The sequence below is a fragment of the Pyricularia oryzae genome, chromosome 6 (assembly GCF_000002495.2).
Source record: "Pyricularia oryzae 70-15 chromosome 6, whole genome shotgun sequence".
NCBI classification, from domain to species: domain Eukaryota; kingdom Fungi; phylum Ascomycota; class Sordariomycetes; order Magnaporthales; family Pyriculariaceae; genus Pyricularia; species Pyricularia oryzae.
The window spans coordinates 661,188-678,104 of record NC_017853.1 but is presented as its reverse complement, the minus strand read 5'-3'; the positions used below and the strand labels follow the sequence as shown (position 1 = coordinate 678,104).

Genomic DNA, 16,917 nt, shown 5'->3' with positions numbered 1-16,917 from the left:
TGGCAATGATCAGTGCGAAATGCGTGAAAGCAAGCTCACTGGATATGGCCTGGGCCAGAGCCAATGAGATTATGGGAGCTAAAATCTCGCGAACAGTGTTCAAGCTCAACCTGTCAACAAGGACTATCCCCTTTGGATTGCTGACGTAGAGGAGTACTATCGGAAGTATGGTCCACATGGAAATGATGCGTGGAGCGCAAGCGTATAGGATGTCATAAGCAGTATCGCGTAGGCGAGGTGAAATCTGGATAAAAGTCTCGGCTGCGACCCACGATAGTCCCCAGATCAAATATATAGGGACCTGGAGGGCCGGGAAAATGATTGGGATAGAGAGCACGGCGAGAATAACGACGCATGCTTGGACAATAGTGGTTGCAAAGATACCGAATAAGCATGGCATAACCGGGTAGAATATCATTGTGAGAAACAGGCTCCCGGCAAAAAGGCAAGGGTAAGCCCGTGAGGAAAGACAGTCGTTGCCTTTCGCCGATGAAAATCGCACTCGCAACTCTTCAAATTTGTTGTGGGGGTCACTCTGCGAGTGGTGACAATCGAGAAAATGTTCTTTGTTGCTCGAGGACTGACGGTTCCAAGAGCGTTCCACGTGCCAGAACGACAGTGTCAGAAGAAGAAGCCAAAGCCGTCTGTGGTGAATCGTTAGGAGAAGAACTGAAGGGACGACAAATGAAATAGTGTAAACTTGAATGGGGTGGCCGAATGGACCTGTGGTATACCCGAAAAAGGTAGTTGGTGGGCAAAGTCCGGCTTCGGAACAAATGGAGGATTGCGCCATGGGGTCTCCGGTGAACGAGAAGTCAGGTTGCATTGTAAAGTCTTTTTTTTTCCCCTTTTCTTTTTACCCTTCGAGATTCAAGGTATGGGAGTTAAGGTGTAGCTGATTGCAAAATTGGCCGCAAGTCTAGGCTTCCATGCGAAAATAGTGTCGGACTCGGTGATACAATGAAGATCTGGTAGATCAAAATGATAATGCTTGAATTACAACCACTTGGTTGCCACGATTGGCTGGCCCTAAAGCTGATTTTGTTCACCACTCGTCTTTGTGTCATTTCACACGTGCTTAGCGGATGAGCAGGCTTAAACACGGCGGCATTGTTTCTTTGAGATGACATGTTCCTTTGTTCGAATAATTCCCATGAACAAAGCCTGACAATGGGTGCTAATTGGGTGACAAAGGGGTAGAGGAAGAGTAAAGGAAACCAAACGCATGTCGGCCAAGCCACTTACCGTAGGTAGTCTTGGCCATGATTTGATTGGTTTTGTCTACCTATCCACAACCAACAGAGAAGGACCCACCCCCACCTTGGAGCTTGGAAAATTCGACCCCGCCATTCAAGAAAAAAGTTAATGGCAGCCAAGATGGCAACGGATTAGACTTGAATCGTAGACAACCGCAAGTTGATCCCCTTCAAGCTTCTTGATCAATTGTTTAGGCCACTGTATTCCGGGGGGCCCATTCAACCGTCAAACTGTTCTCCCTACGCGCAATCCGTAGCGCATCCTCGCTCCGTTCCGTCTCCCCATCCCGCCGCTTGCCCTTTCCCACCGCCACATTAGCCACAATGGCCTCCATCACCAAGCAGACCTACACTCCGGCCGAGGAGGCCGAGATCGCCCAGTGGAAGACCACGGCAGAGCGCCTGGCTCAGAGCCCTAGCGACGCATCCATCCTCGACGCTCTCAACACCCACCTCTCGTCCCGCACCACCGTCCTCGGCGCTAAGCCCAGCTTCGCCGATGTCGAGCTGTACAAGGCCCTTGCCCCTGCCGTCAAGGCCTGGACCCCCGAGCAGCGTACCGGCAAGGAAGGCAGGCCGCACATTGTCCGCCACCTCGACTTTGTGCAGAACGCCAACGGAGTCTTTGGCCTTGATGTGGCCGACGCCGAGAAGGTCGCAGTTGACGCCGAGGAGGTGCTCTATGTCAAGCCGCCCGTCGACGCCAAGGCCGAGAAGGAGAAGTTGAAGAAGGAGAAGGCCGCCGCTGCTGCTGCCGCCGGTGGTAGCGGAGACCAAAAGACCCTCGTCGACCGCACCAAGGACGCCGCCGCCAAGGCCGGTGAGAAGGTCGCCGAGGCCAAGGACAAGGTGGCCGCGGCCGTCTCCGGAGACGCTCCCCAGCAAAAGAAGAAGGAGAAGAAGGAGAAGGCGCCTAAGCAGCAGAAGGCACCTGCCGTTACCGCCCCGCCGAGCCCTGGCCTGATCGATCTCCGTGTCGGTCACATTCTCAAGGCCATCAAGCACCCCGAGGCTGACAGCCTGTACGTGTCGACGATCGCCATGGGTGACCCGGCCGGCACTCCGGACACGGAGGAGTACGAGGGCCAAGTGGTGCGCACCGTCTGCTCAGGACTGAACGGGCTGGTCCCGCTCGAGGAGATGCAAGGCCGCAAGGTCGTTGTGGTTTGCAACCTGAAGCCTGTCAAGATGCGTGGTGTCAAGTCTTGCGCCATGGTGTTGGCCGCGTCGCCGCGACTGAAGGAGGGTGAGGCAGATGACCACAAGGGGCCTGTTGAGCTGGTCGCCCCGCCTGCTGACGCCCCTGCCGGAGCACGCGTCTTCTTTGACGGGTGGAAGGCTGAGCCCGAGAAGCAGCTCAACCCCAAGAAGAAGATCTGGGAGATGTTCCAGCCCGGATTCACCACTACTGATGATTTGGAAGTTGGATTCGACGCCGGCGTGGTCGCTGATTTGGGCAAACAAGGTCTGGGTAAGCTGGTTACTGAAGATGGAAAGGTTTGCACGGTCAAATCGCTCAAGGGTGCTACCGTCCGATAAACAGCAAAAATGTAAACATAGAAAAATGGAGCAGGCAACGGCATATGTATCCATACTAACTGTCTCGTTGCAATCAATGAATATTGCAATCTCCCTTTTGTGGCATGAAAACCTGCCCAAGTCAATCGAATGACTAGCTCTAGCACCACACTGATAATACTCCTTGCGGACGTCTCCATAGATACGTCACAGGCGGCTTAATGTTACCCTATTTCTTTTTGGGCGTCCTTATTTCGCAGCTAAATTATGTCGGGGGCTGGCTATCCAGGCACCAATACATCGACCTTCCTAAACAGGATAGCTTGATCGATTCGGTTCCCCGCAGTCGGAGACGACTCCGGCCGGTCGCTCTCCGATAACGACACAAACAGTCTGTGAACATCATCTTATGCTTACCAGTTAGCAAAGGCTCCTTGTCTGCTCCACAGACTGACTGCCTTTTACAAAACGGCCGTCTGCCCCGGGGTCGCTTGGTTAGGACATTCTTCTAGTTCTCTCTCCCAAACCAGTTGCAATCACATACCGGTAATCAGGTGACATAACAATCGCCTGTCATGCGGCAAACAACACTGGTTCCCAGCGTCCTTACGCTGCTCAACCTCGTTCATTTTACCTCTGCTGCCAGCCTCTCGGCCCAGGTTCAGCTCAAGCGCAATGACGAAGACACCCAGCAGGCGGTCTCCCGTCGCGGATTTCCCGTCCCTAATCCTACGGAATCCTACTGGCAATCACCCCCTCACCGCATTGCCAACCACCGCACTACCCCAGACCTCCCCGACGCATCTACTACTCTGGACTACATCATCATCGGCTCCGGGGTAACGGGTGCTGCGACCGCCCACAAGCTCCTGCTCCGAGACCCCTCGCTCTCTATCCTCATGCTCGAGGCAAGGACGGCGGCGTCAGCGGCGTCGGGTCGGAACGGCGGCCATTGCCGACCTTCGTCGTACAGCAACATCCAGGCCTGGGTGGACAAGTACGGCGAGGACGAGGCCGTCAAAATGGCCAAGATGGAGCAGGACTGCGTCAACGATGTCGCGCAGTTCGTAAAGGAGTATGGCGCCAACAGCACCTTCCGCGAGGTTGAAACTGGCACCGTCTACTGGACCAAGGAAGCCTTTGACACAGCTGTTAAGCAGGTCGAGTATCAGCAGCAGCTCGAGGCGAGGAGGCCCAACGACGTGCCCGACAACAAGCGTACAATCTACAAGGGCGAGGAGGCGCGCAAGTACTGGGGCTGGTCGGAGATTCTGGGCGCAATCACTTTCAAGGCCGCCACGCAGAACCCATACCTCACTGTATGCCATATTCTCGAAGTCGCCTTGGAAAAGGGTCTGAACCTGCAGACCAACACCACGGCGCTGTCGCTGGAGCAGATCCCCGCTGGTGCGGACGGCGACGCGAGGTGGCGCGTTGTAACAGACAGGGGTACCGTGAAGGCTGCCAAGGTTGTGCTGGCGACCAACGCATATACCAGCGCCCTGCACCCTGGGTTCGCAAAGACCAACTTCCTCCTCCCTACGCGCAGCCAAGTCTCGGCGGTGCACCCGGAGGCTTGGGACGCCTCGAACCCCGTCTTCCACCGCAGCGCGACGTACTCGGACCTGCACAGCGGCAACAACTACATCGTGGTGCGGGCCCCGGGCGACCCGGGGGAGGGCGACGTCATCTACGGCGGGTCGCGACAGGTTTCGGGCCCGCTCCAGGAGAACAACGTGACGGATGACTCGGTCGTGCACGATTTTGTCAAGTCGAACCTGCAGCGCGTCGGGCGCGTCGCCTACGGCTACAAGAACTGGGGCGAGACGACGCGCTTGGTAAAGGACTGGTCGGGAATCACATGCGACACGCCCGATGACCTCCCGCTCGTCGGAGCAGTGCCCGGAGAGGAAGGCCTTTGGGCTTCCGTTTGCATGAACGGTCATGGCATGGCGTGGGCGTACCGGAGCGCCGAGGCCCTGGTGCAGATGATGGAAAGTGGTGTCGGGGAGGATGGGGCGCCCGATTGGTTCCCCAAGGAGGCCTTCAGGGCGAGCAGGGCGTGGGAGCTGCCTGGATGGGAGCCTAAATGGCCCCGGGACTAGGGTAGGGGCACTGTAATTTAGGACTTACTAGAAATGTTAAAGCCTTGCGGTACATTGCTGTCACTCGTCTGTCTTGAGGCTTGGCATCCAGAACCAGATGTTTCCATGCTAGGAACGTTGCATCAAGCCTATCGGGGGGATATCAAGCTCGTAATGCAAAAAATCTGGCATGTAGTACGAGAAAGCCACCGCAGCTGTGATACAGAGGATGGAATTACAAATACGGAGGTGGTTGGGGTCCCATCGCCCAAAATATGGGAGTCTAGACCTGAAGCTAACGAAATGTTTGGTGTGTTTGGACGTGTGTGCTGGGCACGGCCTGTCCCGACGAAGGAAAAGAAGAAGCCACACAAGCAAAAGAAGAACAGGAAGTTGACAGAAAAAGAAATTACGGCGACATCCATGTCAATATGCGAATCATGCCCAGAAGACGGCATCCGAAGATGCACTTTAGCTAAAAGAAAAAGAAAGAAAAGACACAAAGCGGCCCACGGCAACCACTGCCGCGGATGGCGCGGAAGACGCCTTTTCGAAGCATAAGAAACTGGGAAGAACTGCTTGCTGCTGCCGGCTTGGCATTGGGTATCGGTGGCGTCAGAAAGAGGTTGCGAAGCAATGACATCCATGCTGGAGGGCGGAGAAAAAAAAATGAGAAGGAAAGCGCATCAAAGATCGAAGGACGAGACTCAGTGTTGATTCGATTTCTTTGAATTGAAATCTTCGTTCAAGAGTGATTGATCGCGCGCGGTTCCAAGGTTCCGAGTGTCCAATCGATGATTGCATTATGTAATGCAACCCAAAGAAGGGTGTCACACGTGATTGCTGGACAATATGGTGCAATTTCAGGTGACTGCCTGCCCAGCCTGCTTCGGGATGCTCCGAAAGAAATAAAATCCCGCGTACATCTACGTCGAAGCAATTGTGGAGCCATCGCCGAAGACAAAGCAGAGACAAACCCCAGCCCTCAATCATCAATTCGCAAGTGCTTGTCCCTACGGCACTTTTTTGCATCCCGCCTCCAATCCAGTCCCCCGTAATCATCGCACGATAATGGCTTCAATTGCCACGCTTGAGAGGATCCCCGCCGCCAAGCTGCGTGATTTGCTGCTGGCGGAGAAGGCCGACGACCCAAAAGTGGCCGTTGTCGACGTGCGCGACGATGGTCTGTCTATTCATCTTTTTTTTTCTCACGCTTTAACCATGACGTAGATTGGTCTCAAATTGATTGATGCTCCCCATTCATGATCAAAACATCAACTGACCGGGCACTCAAATCGCGACGAATGGCAAATGAACCAGACTACATTGGCGGTCACATCAAGGGCGCCCTCAACGTGCCCTCGCAGCAGCTCGAGGCGAGGATGCCCACCCTGATCCGCCAGCTGCAGGACAAGCCCACGGTCATCTTCCACTGCGCGCTGTCGCAGCAGCGAGGACCCGGTGCTGCTCTGCGGTACATTCGGGAGCGTGACGAGGCCCTCAAGAAAGCAAATGACAAGGACGCCGCCGCATCGTCAGCACCCGGTGCGTCACAGCCGGTTGAGCAAAAGGTCTACGTCCTCGACAGGGGATTCGTCGGGTGGCAGGAGGTCTACGGCGAGGATGAGAACCTGACCGAGGGCTATCGGAAAGAGCTCTGGAAGGACGGTTACTGGTGTTGAGAACTGGGAACTTGTGCTGTTTTGTTTCGCTTCGTGCTTGTTTGGAACTCTGGCGCGGACCGTTCTTTCCCGCGATTGAAAGCTTCATGTGGTTTCGAAAGTGGTACGTCGAGAAAGACATGCCCGTCCAGCATCGTGGGTTGAAGAGTTGGAGTGGTTGGTCCTGGACTCCTGATCTGGAATTGTCATCGTGTACCGCATTCCCGCATTTTCCGTCCGGGTTCCATGTTTAATCTCCACGAATCCCTTAGCATAGAGCTAGCTATCTGGTGCAACCGGTTGCTTCTTCCCGGAAAAGAGCTGTCCACTCAATATTCATGGTTCTGCACGTGTGGAAAAAAAGAAAATATCTTGTCTTAGCCTCAATATATGGTCACCAAGAACACAAGGCCAGAGGAGTCTGGCCAAGATGGCTGACAAGGACCAGTGGACGCGCGGCCAAGGCGTTTGGATTTTCGCCATTGAAAACCCGTTCGTTATGCATTCGCCCTGCAAAACAATTGTCTGGAGAGAAAGTCTGCCGATTTGCTTCTGTGTCGTTGTTATCTTGACCCTTGGAAGTTTAATTTTTTACTGCTTGATACACAGGATGCGCGCCCCCGTCGGGTATGGCACCGGAGATACAGCTCTCAGGCTCCAGCCTGATTTGCTTTGCTGTTCACGATGCACGACATTTATAGAAATTGTTCCGCATCCCATATATCACCAAGTGACCCGCGCACTGTCAAGAAGTTGGGAGCTCGCCATTTCTTGGTAATCATTTAAAAATAGCACACAATTAACTGCTTTACAACAAAGAAAAGGAGCCGGCCAGCGCTAACCGCGACCGCAAAACATTCCTCGATTCGTCCTTTCCAAATTCATAACCACAGAGAGTGGGTGGGGGGCCAACCATGCACGACCGCTTCGCGGCCGTCGGGTCGTCAGCGATCGTCGTCGACCCAAAGGCGTGTCTGACCCATTACTACATGAAAGCGTTTTTCCAAATCGTCGTTCCGCGCTCCGGCAACAAGACCTTCATCTACTGTACCCACGACGTCGAGCTCTACGCCGACTACGCGGCCAACGGCTTCTGCAACATGACATCCCACAGCCCCGCCGACGTCTTCAGCAGCCCGGCGTGGTACGACTGCCCCAACCTGAATCCCGACGCGGCCATCTTCAGCAAGGCCGTCTTGTTACTGATGGCCTGGATTGCGCTGCCGTGCGTCACCGGAGTGGCCTTCTTACTCGGCGCCGGCTTCGTGGGGTGGAAGATGAGGATGGACACTTTGGCCCAGACCAAACTGTATCCGGTGGGCGTTTTTCAAAGAGCGATGCTGGTCTTTGGCATGGGCCTGGCAGCGGCTTTGTTGTCGATCCCCTGGATGCTGCAGTGGCTCGGTGCCATCACTTGGTTGACCATTGCCGTCTTTCTCAAGGGCGTCTTTGGCTTCCATGTGTTTTGCGGTCTTAGGGTGGGCACTTTTGATTTTTGGAGGCCGTTCATGCCGCTTGGGCGCAAAATCAGGGCTCGGATGGGCGGGCGAGAGCGTCTCGGTGATTTTGACGAGAGATGGCAGGGGTTCGACCCCAGTGTTTGGCAAGAAGAATTTTTGGGCAAAGAAATGCAACCATACAAGCCCACCGAGATGATGAGCATTGAGGATCTGGGGGACGAGAAAACGATCGTTATTGAAGTTTTGGGGGATGACAAAACGCTGGTTGCTGAGGAACTGGTGGACAAGAAAAGGTCAATAACGAGATCAAATACTTTCTGATATTGCTTGATACTGCGTGAAGTAACACAGTAGGCCTTTCTTTGTACTGCTTTTCCTTAACAATACCCAGCTAGCTAGCTACAATACATGCGTCAAATTTTATATACACTGTTCATCTGCTTTCTCAACCTCTCAGTTCACCAAGCCGTCGACAATCCTCAAATTTCTGCAAATGGCTTTTCCGGTGCGTTCTGGTGATGCGTATTTTGCAATGATTTATGCGCAAGTTGATGTTTTGTCCTTGCCGCTTGTACATCTAAATGTCGCCCGGGGCAGGAGGTCCTGTCACTAAAATACTGGCAATATCCTGTCCGGGAAGGTGCAAGCTCTCGGAAAACAGTATTTTGCCAGCGAGAATGAAGGTGAAATAAATTGGCAAGTTGGTACCTATTCCTGCTGTGCAGAACTCAAAAATAAAATAAACCAATTTGCCCCGAATCTGCCATGGGCAAAATCGTTAGCAAAGCAGACGTGATCGACTCCCGGGGCTTAATATCTCCAAAAGTGAAAAGGACTATTTATACATATAACGTTTGGCTCCACATCTCCGACCCCCCTAAAGTCCGGCCCCTAAAAATATCTACTCAGCCACGTCAACCCTTTGTTTTATTTTATAAATATCTAGACGAATTTTTCACTTTAGAACTTGATTTTTGAAGATTCTTGCTCCAAACTTTCCAATGAAACAGTACACTGAAAATCAGCTTCTTGCTGCCATTTCTGACATAAGAAATGGCAAATCAGTTCACAAAACCTCGCAAAAATGGGGTATTCCTCGGAGTACCCTTCACGATCGTTTAAAGGGGGCCCAGTCAATTCAACAAGCGAAAAGATCTTGTCAAAGGCTTTCACAGGAGCAGGAGACCTATTTGGCAGATTGGGTACTTGCGCAGGCCGCGTTAGGCCTTCCGCCAACGCATCAAGAACTACGCTATTTTGCGGAACGAATTCTTCAGGCCGCCGGAGAAAGAAAAAGCCTTGGGAAACATTGGGTTAGCCGTTTTATAGCCCGATATCCAATTTTGAGAACCCAAAGACCCCGGCGAATAGAAAATGCCCGGGTTAATGGGGCTACAACCGAGGTAATTAAATCTTGGTGGTCCTATTTGAAAAATCCCGTTGTCGATACTATAAAACCGGCCAACCGTTGGAATATGGACGAAACAGGTATAATGGAAGGCAAAGGATCTAATGGCCTGGTGTTAGGGCGTAATAAAATCCGGCCATTACAGCGAAAAGAGCCTGGAACGCGGGGTTGGACGAGCATAATCGAATGTGTATCAGCTACGGGGGCTGTTATACCTCCCCTCGTTATATTTAAGGGGAAAAACGTACAGCAACAATGGTTTCCAGCTGATTTAAGTCCTTTCGATACCTGGCAATTTCATGCAACCGAAAACGGGTGGACAAATAATGAAACAGGTATCGAATGGTTAAAAAAGGTGTTTATTCCGTATACCCAACCTTTAACCCCTGAAAAGCGGTTATTAGTTCTGGATGGCCATGGATCACATATAACGGACGAATTTATGCTTCTTTGCTTGCAAAACAATATTCAACTCCTATATTTACCCCCTCATTCGTCACACGTTCTTCAACCGTTGGATTTATCGGTTTTTGGGCCGTTAAAGGAAGCTTATCGACGTCACCTGGGATTTGTAAACCAGTTTTGCTGTTCAACGGTTGTTGGGAAACGAAACTTTCTACTTTGCTATCGAAAAGCCAGATCAAAAGCATTTATAGCAAAAACCATTCAATCTGGTTGGCGTACGACGGGGTTATGGCCGGTGAACTTGGCAAAACCACTTTTAAACCCTTTTTTGTTAGAAAATAGCAACGCCAACGTCGAAAAAGGTAAAAATAACGGCTTCCAAAGGGATAAAACACCGGAAAGCCCAACCCAAAAAATTAACGACCAGTCTTTACTTATTTGGAAAACCCCTAAAACGACCCGAGATATTCGACTTCAACTACAGGAAATTTCCCGGTCCGAAAAAAGTAACGCCACTTCACGGCTTTTGTTTGCAAAAGTCCAAAAAAGCTTCGAAACCAAGGATATCTTATTGGCTGAAGCTCAGCAAAAAATCAGTTTGTTAAACGCAAAATTGGAGGCGGTACGGCCGGTCAAAAGGAAAAGGGTGATTCCGGATCCCAACGAGCTTTTGGTCAGCAAAAAAAACGTTTATGAAGCACAGGAAAATAATAGGGACTGTTTAGAAGCTTTGAACGATGGAGAAGAGGTTAGCGAACCGGGAGAGCCTGACAATGATTGTATTATTGTGCGTTGATAGGTTTACATTTAAATCGGTTTATAAAAGGGGTATTTCGTCGTTACATTTTTCAAGGGGGCCGGACTTTAGGGGGGTCGGAGATGTGGAGCCCAACGTTAATATGTACTGGATTTTTAACAGTTATTGACTCATTCGAAATTAATGACAAAAATGCAAAAACATGACAAGAGTGGGATTCGAACCCACGCCTCTTGCGAGACTAGCATGCGGAACTCGTCGTTTGAAACGATGAATCCTGAAGCTAGCGCCTTAGACCAACTCGGCCATCTTGCCGATGTATCACCGAGCTTTTTGTACGAATTATATACGCCAAACTGAAAATACGGGCCATCTTAACATTGGTACATTCACACATCTCCCAGCACATACGCAATTTTTGCTTACTCCTTTACTTAGGTACTCCATGTTCCACAAATTCTTTCGAAATGTCTGCCTGCGCTGTAAATCTCGGTGTTCGACCATACAAACATGTGACTTTTTTCATTAATTGCCCCAGGTCTATCCAGAACTAAACCACGATTCTACGCGTTATAAAATCTCAAAACTATCCCTCAATGGTGTATCCAACACACTCTTGCCCACATAAACTTCATAGCTGCCCCGCTGTAGCACCCATCCCTGCCTCACAACGTCCCAGGAGCTGACGTCCCTCCTTGTGAGTGCAAACTCGAACACGGAACCCTCCCCAGGCTCAAGAACTCGCTTTTCGAACCCGCGCAGCACCCTCTCCGGCCCGCCTGGCACTCCCAGGTACAGCTGCGCGACCTCGGCGGCCGCCACATCGCCTACGTTGGTGACGGTGCAGCTGACGCGCACAACCTCGTCCCACAGCGATGCGAGCCCACCGGGCAGGATCTCGGACTCGCGCGGTGGCAGCTCCGACGACGCGGCCTGCTCGTCTACGCTAATGGTCAGATTGGCGTACTCAAAGTTGGTGTAGGTCAGACCAAACCCAAATTCGAACCGCGGGGTGATGTTGTGCTTGAGGAAATGCTTATAGTCAATGTATACTCCCTCGGTGAAGTTTGACTGTGGGTAGTATGGCGTCTCATCGCTGGGGAAGACGGGGTCGAGCAAGTTGCCGTAGTCTGCCTCCCGTTTTGCTACGGTGTACGGCAGCCGGCCAGAGAACGACTGCTTGCCGTACATGACCTCCACCAACGAGCGGCCGCTGTCTTGGCCGGGCAGGTGAGCGAGGACCACGGCTGTAATGTTAGGGTGGTCGTACCACGCATCCACAAGCCTCACTCCGGCGGCGTGGACGACCACTATCGTGTTGTTGCATTGTTCCGCCACCACATTTACGAGGTTGTCCGAGTACGAATCGGTCAAGTTTTTGCGATCCCATCCCTCTGTCGCTTGCGCATTGATAAAAACAATGCAAGCTTCGCTAGCAGCGTTCACGTCGGGAGCATGGTTCTGCACGTCCCATGCCAGAAACGTATCATCGTCGTACGCCCGGCGCTGGAATGCATCGAGCGGCGCGTCAATGTAGGGTCCCGCCGTCGCGCCTGACCCTCCGCCGGTAATCAGCGTGCCGTTGAAGGCCACCTCGGGCCCGGCCTCGTGTTGCGCCACGCTCGAGGCGAAGAACCAGTCGTACATGTCCATCGTCAGCTCCGAGCCGTTGGCGTACCGGTGCGCGCCCGCCATCCCGCGGCCCCAGAGGGAGAAGCCGGCGCGCTCGCGCGTGTTGAGCTTTTGAGCGACGGCATCGTAGCCAAAGATGGAGAGAAACTTGGGTTTGCGCAGCGGGAGGGCCTTGTTGACGTTCTTGACCAGCACGTGGCCCTCGACCGCGCCCTGGAAGATGGTCTTTTTGGAGCTTGGATCGCGCGCGTCGACGAACTGGTGCGGCGAGGTCAGGCTGACGGGCAAGCCGTGGCCGATGTCGGTCATGCTCGGGCTGCCGTACTTGTACCAGGCGGCGAGGGAGCGGGTGACCATGTCGTCGAGGCGGGACAGGGGCAGGGACCCGTTGTTGACCATTTTCGTGAGGTTGCCGTTGGACCATAGAGGAGCAACGGGCATGACAACGTCGAGACCGGCCTGAGCACTGGCGAGGCCCGATTGGTGCGCGAACCAGTCCGAGACGACGAAACCCTGGAAGGCGAGTTCCGTCTTGAGCAGGCCGTTCAGGACTTTGCTGTTCTGACTCGAGTCGCTGTTGTTGGTGCGCTGGTACGCGCTCATGACGGAGCCGACGCCGGCGCGAACCGAGTCCTGGAATGGCCAGAGGTACAGCTCATGCATGGTTTTGTCGTCGATGTTGGATGACAGGGACTGGTTGTGGTTGTTGGGCAGGTACCGTGGGGGTTTGCGGCTCGTCTCTTGCTCGTTGCCGACTATGTGCTTGAGGCAGGCAATGACGGACTTTTGCAGACCAAGGATGGTCTCGTAGGCCAGCACGCCTGTGAGGTAAGGATCGTTGCCTGTCGCTTCCCAATTTCTACGATTGTTGGGAGTTTGTCAGTGTCGGCTCTGTACAAGGCCAGTAATGGAAGGAAGGGCTTCGTCTCACCTTCCGCCCTTTGCCACGCGACCGAGTGGTCCAACGGCAGGACCAAGCGCCACGTTGGCTCCTTTGGCCTTGAACTCCCTCCCCATGTGCAGGGCCCTGTCGTACGCCAGCTGTCTGTTCCAGGAGGCGCCGACGTGCAGAGCGGCGGGGTACGCATTCGCACCTTCGGTGCTTCCCACTCCGTTGCCTGCATTGCTCATGCAAAACCCCGGGAACCCAAGCCTGGGAACGCTACCGCCCTTTCCGACGCAGCCGTTGAGGGAGTGCTGGTATCCGATGGTCACGTTTTCCTTCTCCTCCATCGTCATCTGGGCCACCAGCTCTTTGGCCTTGGCGTATGCATCATCCCAGTCACCCAACCCGGAGCTCTCGGCTACATTGACGCGTGTTAGTCAGGGCAAGAGGGAAGAAGCTAAACTATGCGTGGACACGTACGTGAGGGATAAACTGGTGGAGATCTTCCATAGCTCCAGAAGCGCTCCAGTTCCTCAAAGTAGGCTTTACTCTGTGTATCCTGAGAAAGGGACAGGGGGACAAGCCCCAGAGCAACAAGGAAAACTTTGCCGCACAGCATAGTGAAACCTCCGCTCCGTGAGAAGACGACATACACTACGAGAAAACGAGGCTGGGACGGATGCAGCACTTGCTCTTATATGCCTACCCAGCTATGACTGTAGTCCCCGTGTCGCGCCAGACCGACGTTCTGCCGGAATCCTGTCGCTTTTCTTCGGCTCCCCACATTGACATCACCAACATGGGGAAAGCCCGCTCCGATGGGACATTCTCCCCGCCCGAACCAGCCATCTGGGTTGTTAATTCTGGGCCCTTTGGGATCCTTTCGCTTCGGGAGAAAGACAAAATCATCGGAGACTTTCCGGATTTCTGGGTTTGCGAGAAATTTCGCAGTACAAGATAGCAAAAGAAAACTTTTCTTCGTCTCGACCGCATCCGCCTATTCTTGGCAAAGCGGGCGGCCGCCCGGCCAACGACGGCGGTTGGTTCCTTGGTCTTTGCAAGGACTATCACATCCACTTTATTGCAGAAACCACGCATGGGTTCCCCACGTGGTTGACCAGATATTGCAACGTGGAATGAGAGGGGTTTGCAGTCTTGAAACTACTGTCGGTGTGTATGCCATCGTCGGATCAAACATGCCACGGGAGCAGGTGCATCGGAGCACGCGCAACATGCATGCCGAGGAAGCTCCAAAAAAACAAGCAACTACCTGGGGATGGCCTAACCCACAACAAGTTCCCACGCGACTTCGAATCGGTCAGAAATATTCAGCCAAGTAGCTTTTTTTCAATGTCTCCAAATTAACTACAAAGTTCCGTCAATGTTGTCCCTAGCTCTTCTATCCGATCGAGTTCGTCGAGCTCTTCGAAAAGTGGTGAACCTAACATGGATTCGCCTCCTCCACGAAATCGCATGAGTCTCGGGTGGCGCATGAGGCATGTTGTTATTGGCGTCGTGCAGCCCATACCTGGGTCGATGAAAATGACGGTTTCGCCAATCTCTGAGCCTGGACGTAGTCATGCCTCCGTTGGCTTCCTGATTTCCAGCTGCCACATTCCCCCTCTGCTGCCGGCGCCAGTGGTTGGCGTCAAGAGCTCTCAGCTCCACTCCCTGATCGCGCCTGGTGGTGCCACGGGGCTGGCGGAAGCACCATCCCATTCGGGCACACAGCCAACAGATGAGCAAGGTGATGGCCACGACCATGGCGAAGGCGATGAACAGCTTGGCGATGGAATACCAGGTCAGATTGGCCACGCCGAGGGACCTGATGCAGGGGACGTGCGGGAGGTTGGCGGCGGCGTGCCAGTCTTGGGGGATCTCGCAGTATCCGTTGCCCGCCTCGAGGAACTCGAATACCTGCCGGCTAGTGGTGTGGAAGATGTAATCTCCGCCGAAGCTTGGGACCCTGATGGGGTATCGCTGTTCAGTCTGCGGATTGTATGATAATCTTGTTAGAAGATTGGGTATAGCCAGGATTCGGCAAGTCGCCGTCATGGAAAGGGGACAGACATTGTCCCGAGTCCCTATGTTCCAGGGGACGAAACCACCGAGGGGTGCCATGGCTAGGCTTCAAGGGATGGCGATCTGGACCCTGTATTCTTTTTGCATGTGATGAATGCCTGAGCTTTTCGTCCCTGGTGGAAAAGTGCGTTGACCCGGGCGATCCAGCTATATATCATAAAAGTCCCGCTGCATTGGGTGTGTGGAGTGATATTGCGGATTTATTTTATTTTCTTTTTCTTGGAGTCAGCATCTAGCACTTTCTAGTCTAGACTAGTATGGTAGATGCGAAAAGCTTTTCCAAACCTTGCACACCGAAGAATAGAATAACCCTTTTTGGCCACTCCCACAAACTTTGGCGCCCAAATACTGCGTCAATAATCCACGTCACATGCATGCAATTGATATTTGACAGCCCTGGCGACATGTGCTTCTAACGGAATTAGACATAATTTGCATCGGTATGTAAGTGGGATATAAGGCAGGAGCACATGAGTGTGGTGGATTCTGTAAAGAGGGATGCACGCTAGCAAACATCATTTACTTGCCACTAATATCAGTAATTTGGACAGAATTCCCGGTGTATTGGCTCCTCCAGACCAGCATCGTGCACTATATCTGAATTCTTGAACCTAATCAGTGATTTTTAGAAACATGGCTATATATTTGACCCTTGCTCCCTCCTATCCACCCACTCCATCTTGTAGCCAAACATTCTGCTTTCCAGCATCAGAGCAGTACACATACCAAATACCAGCAACCTCAGACTCTTGAACAATATCAGACATTACCCAGTCATTCAGATCACACGCCACCGACATCGTTACCATGTCGGAATCCGGGTCCCCATACCCCTATCCCGAGGGCAATGGCACTGACCAAAAGACATTTGGCATCATCATGGGAGTCCTGTGCCTTGCCGCAGTGCTTGCCATCGCGTTCACCGTCTGGATTTACATGTGCCCCAAGAAGACCTCGGAGGTTGATCCCGAGGCTGGCCCCCAGCGGCAGCCGAAGGGTGAGGAGGGAGGCGATGGAGATGAGGGAAGCGAATCCGGCCAAGGAGATGGACCAACCCAAGCCATGAGGCAGCCGGGTCCCAGGCATCCTCGCGTGCCGCAGTCAGTGCATTCGGGCTCATCCCGATCGGACAAGAGCAACCCCAAGCCGCTGAAACAGCTCCCGCAGCAATTCTCCCAGCTCCCGCCGGAAGTTCAGCAGCAGATTTTGGCGCACGCCGAGAAGCCTGACGACAGGAAACATCGAGACAAGACCCCGGCGCCGGCTTCGCGACAGCTTCGCATGCACCTCTGGGACTCGCTCTCGCCCAGGGACCACGAAGAGCTCTACGAAAAGTTCGACGCGGACATCCAGAGGCGCGCCAAACTATGCCTCGAGGAGCAGAGGCTCGAGGAGCAACTGGCAAAGGTACGAAGCCAGTCTCGAAATCCTCAATCGAGCGCCGCCGCCTCAAGCTCCCATTCAAGCTCTCGACCTGGTACCGCTGCCTCGAGCACGTACCCGAGCTTTCGTGCACCTACCACTGTTGCCACGAGCGTCCACCCTCCCAGCGAAGCGACCTTTGTGGATGTCCCGGGAGCTTATCCCAGCTATCAGGAGCCCCCAAGGATGTATTCAAGGCGCCGAGCGCTGTCAAGTATTCTTACAATTGATTACTCTTGATAGCGAGAGCTAAGGCAGTGCTTCAGGGTGGCAAGTGATCACTGGATACCTAGTGGCAACTGTCAGTCCTTGGCAAATGGGCAAATGTGTGTCCTTTCGTAACGTT

The 16,917-nt window shown here is 53.2% G+C and overlaps 7 protein-coding genes and 1 non-coding gene across 8 annotated transcripts; 5 read left to right on the top strand and 3 right to left on the bottom strand.

The window, feature by feature from the left end:
- Positions 1-1,330: 1,330 nt before the first annotated feature.
- On the top strand, positions 1,331-3,080 carry MGG_17596 (uncharacterized protein). The gene has a single exon (XM_003719304.1). It carries the CDS (start codon positions 1,581-1,583, stop codon positions 2,793-2,795), a length of 1,215 nt encoding a protein of 404 aa, XP_003719352.1. The 5' UTR covers positions 1,331-1,580; the 3' UTR covers positions 2,796-3,080.
- Positions 3,073-4,930, top strand: MGG_17595 (uncharacterized protein). Its single transcript, XM_003719303.1, has one exon. The coding sequence runs from the start codon at positions 3,350-3,352 to the stop codon at positions 4,877-4,879; it is 1,530 nt and encodes a 509-aa protein (XP_003719351.1). The 5' UTR covers positions 3,073-3,349; the 3' UTR covers positions 4,880-4,930.
- An 834-nt stretch (positions 4,931-5,764) lies between these two features.
- MGG_01909 (uncharacterized protein) lies at positions 5,765-6,877 on the top strand. Its single transcript, XM_003719302.1, has 2 exons — positions 5,765-6,041; positions 6,179-6,877. Exons 1-2 carry the CDS (start codon positions 5,930-5,932, stop codon positions 6,538-6,540), a joined length of 474 nt encoding a protein of 157 aa, XP_003719350.1. The 5' UTR covers positions 5,765-5,929; the 3' UTR covers positions 6,541-6,877.
- Positions 6,878-7,425: 548 nt separating this feature from the next.
- Positions 7,426-8,300, top strand: MGG_01910 (uncharacterized protein; the record flags this gene model as incomplete). Its single annotated transcript, XM_003719301.1, has 1 exon — positions 7,426-8,300. Exon 1 carries the CDS (start codon positions 7,434-7,436, stop codon positions 8,298-8,300), a length of 867 nt encoding a protein of 288 aa, XP_003719349.1. The 5' UTR covers positions 7,426-7,433.
- Positions 8,301-10,752: 2,452 nt separating this feature from the next.
- Positions 10,753-10,864, bottom strand: MGG_20264. The gene has a single exon. It is a non-coding gene; the product is annotated as a tRNA-Leu (tRNA).
- A 181-nt stretch (positions 10,865-11,045) lies between these two features.
- On the bottom strand, positions 11,046-13,784 carry MGG_01912 (beta-glucosidase 1). Its single transcript, XM_003719300.1, has 3 exons — positions 13,548-13,784; positions 13,113-13,485; positions 11,046-13,040 (listed from the first exon to the last, which is right to left on the bottom strand). The coding sequence occupies exons 1-3, from the start codon at positions 13,684-13,686 to the stop codon at positions 11,120-11,122; spliced, it is 2,433 nt and encodes an 810-aa protein (XP_003719348.1). The 5' UTR covers positions 13,687-13,784; the 3' UTR covers positions 11,046-11,119.
- Positions 13,785-14,345: 561 nt separating this feature from the next.
- MGG_17594 (uncharacterized protein) lies at positions 14,346-15,188 on the bottom strand (the record flags this gene model as incomplete). Its single annotated transcript, XM_003719299.1, has 2 exons — positions 14,346-15,056; positions 15,138-15,188. 2 exons carry the CDS (start codon positions 15,186-15,188, stop codon positions 14,433-14,435), a joined length of 675 nt encoding a protein of 224 aa, XP_003719347.1. The 3' UTR covers positions 14,346-14,432.
- Positions 15,189-15,956: 768 nt separating this feature from the next.
- On the top strand, positions 15,957-16,811 carry MGG_01914 (uncharacterized protein; the record flags this gene model as incomplete). The annotated part of the gene is made up of 1 exon (XM_003719298.1): positions 15,957-16,811. The coding sequence occupies one exon, from the start codon at positions 15,957-15,959 to the stop codon at positions 16,809-16,811; it is 855 nt and encodes a 284-aa protein (XP_003719346.1).
- Between the last annotated feature and the right edge of the window lie 106 nt (positions 16,812-16,917).

Coding starts and splice junctions, on each gene's coding strand:
- MGG_17596 (XM_003719304.1), top strand. CDS start 1,581: ATGGCCTCCATCACCAAGCAGACCTACACTCCGGCCGAGGAGGCCGAG.
- MGG_17595 (XM_003719303.1), top strand. CDS start 3,350: ATGCGGCAAACAACACTGGTTCCCAGCGTCCTTACGCTGCTCAACCTC.
- MGG_01912 (XM_003719300.1), bottom strand. CDS start 13,686: ATGCTGTGCGGCAAAGTTTTCCTTGTTGCTCTGGGGCTTGTCCCCCTG. Junction 13,486..13,547: donor TCCACCAGTTTATCCCTCAC/GTACGTGTCCAC, acceptor GCGTCAATGTAG/CCGAGAGCTCCGGGTTGGGT. Junction 13,041..13,112: donor CGCGTGGCAAAGGGCGGAAG/GTGAGACGAAGC, acceptor CAACAATCGTAG/AAATTGGGAAGCGACAGGCA.
- MGG_01909 (XM_003719302.1), top strand. CDS start 5,930: ATGGCTTCAATTGCCACGCTTGAGAGGATCCCCGCCGCCAAGCTGCGT. Junction 6,042..6,178: donor TGTCGACGTGCGCGACGATG/GTCTGTCTATTC, acceptor CAAATGAACCAG/ACTACATTGGCGGTCACATC.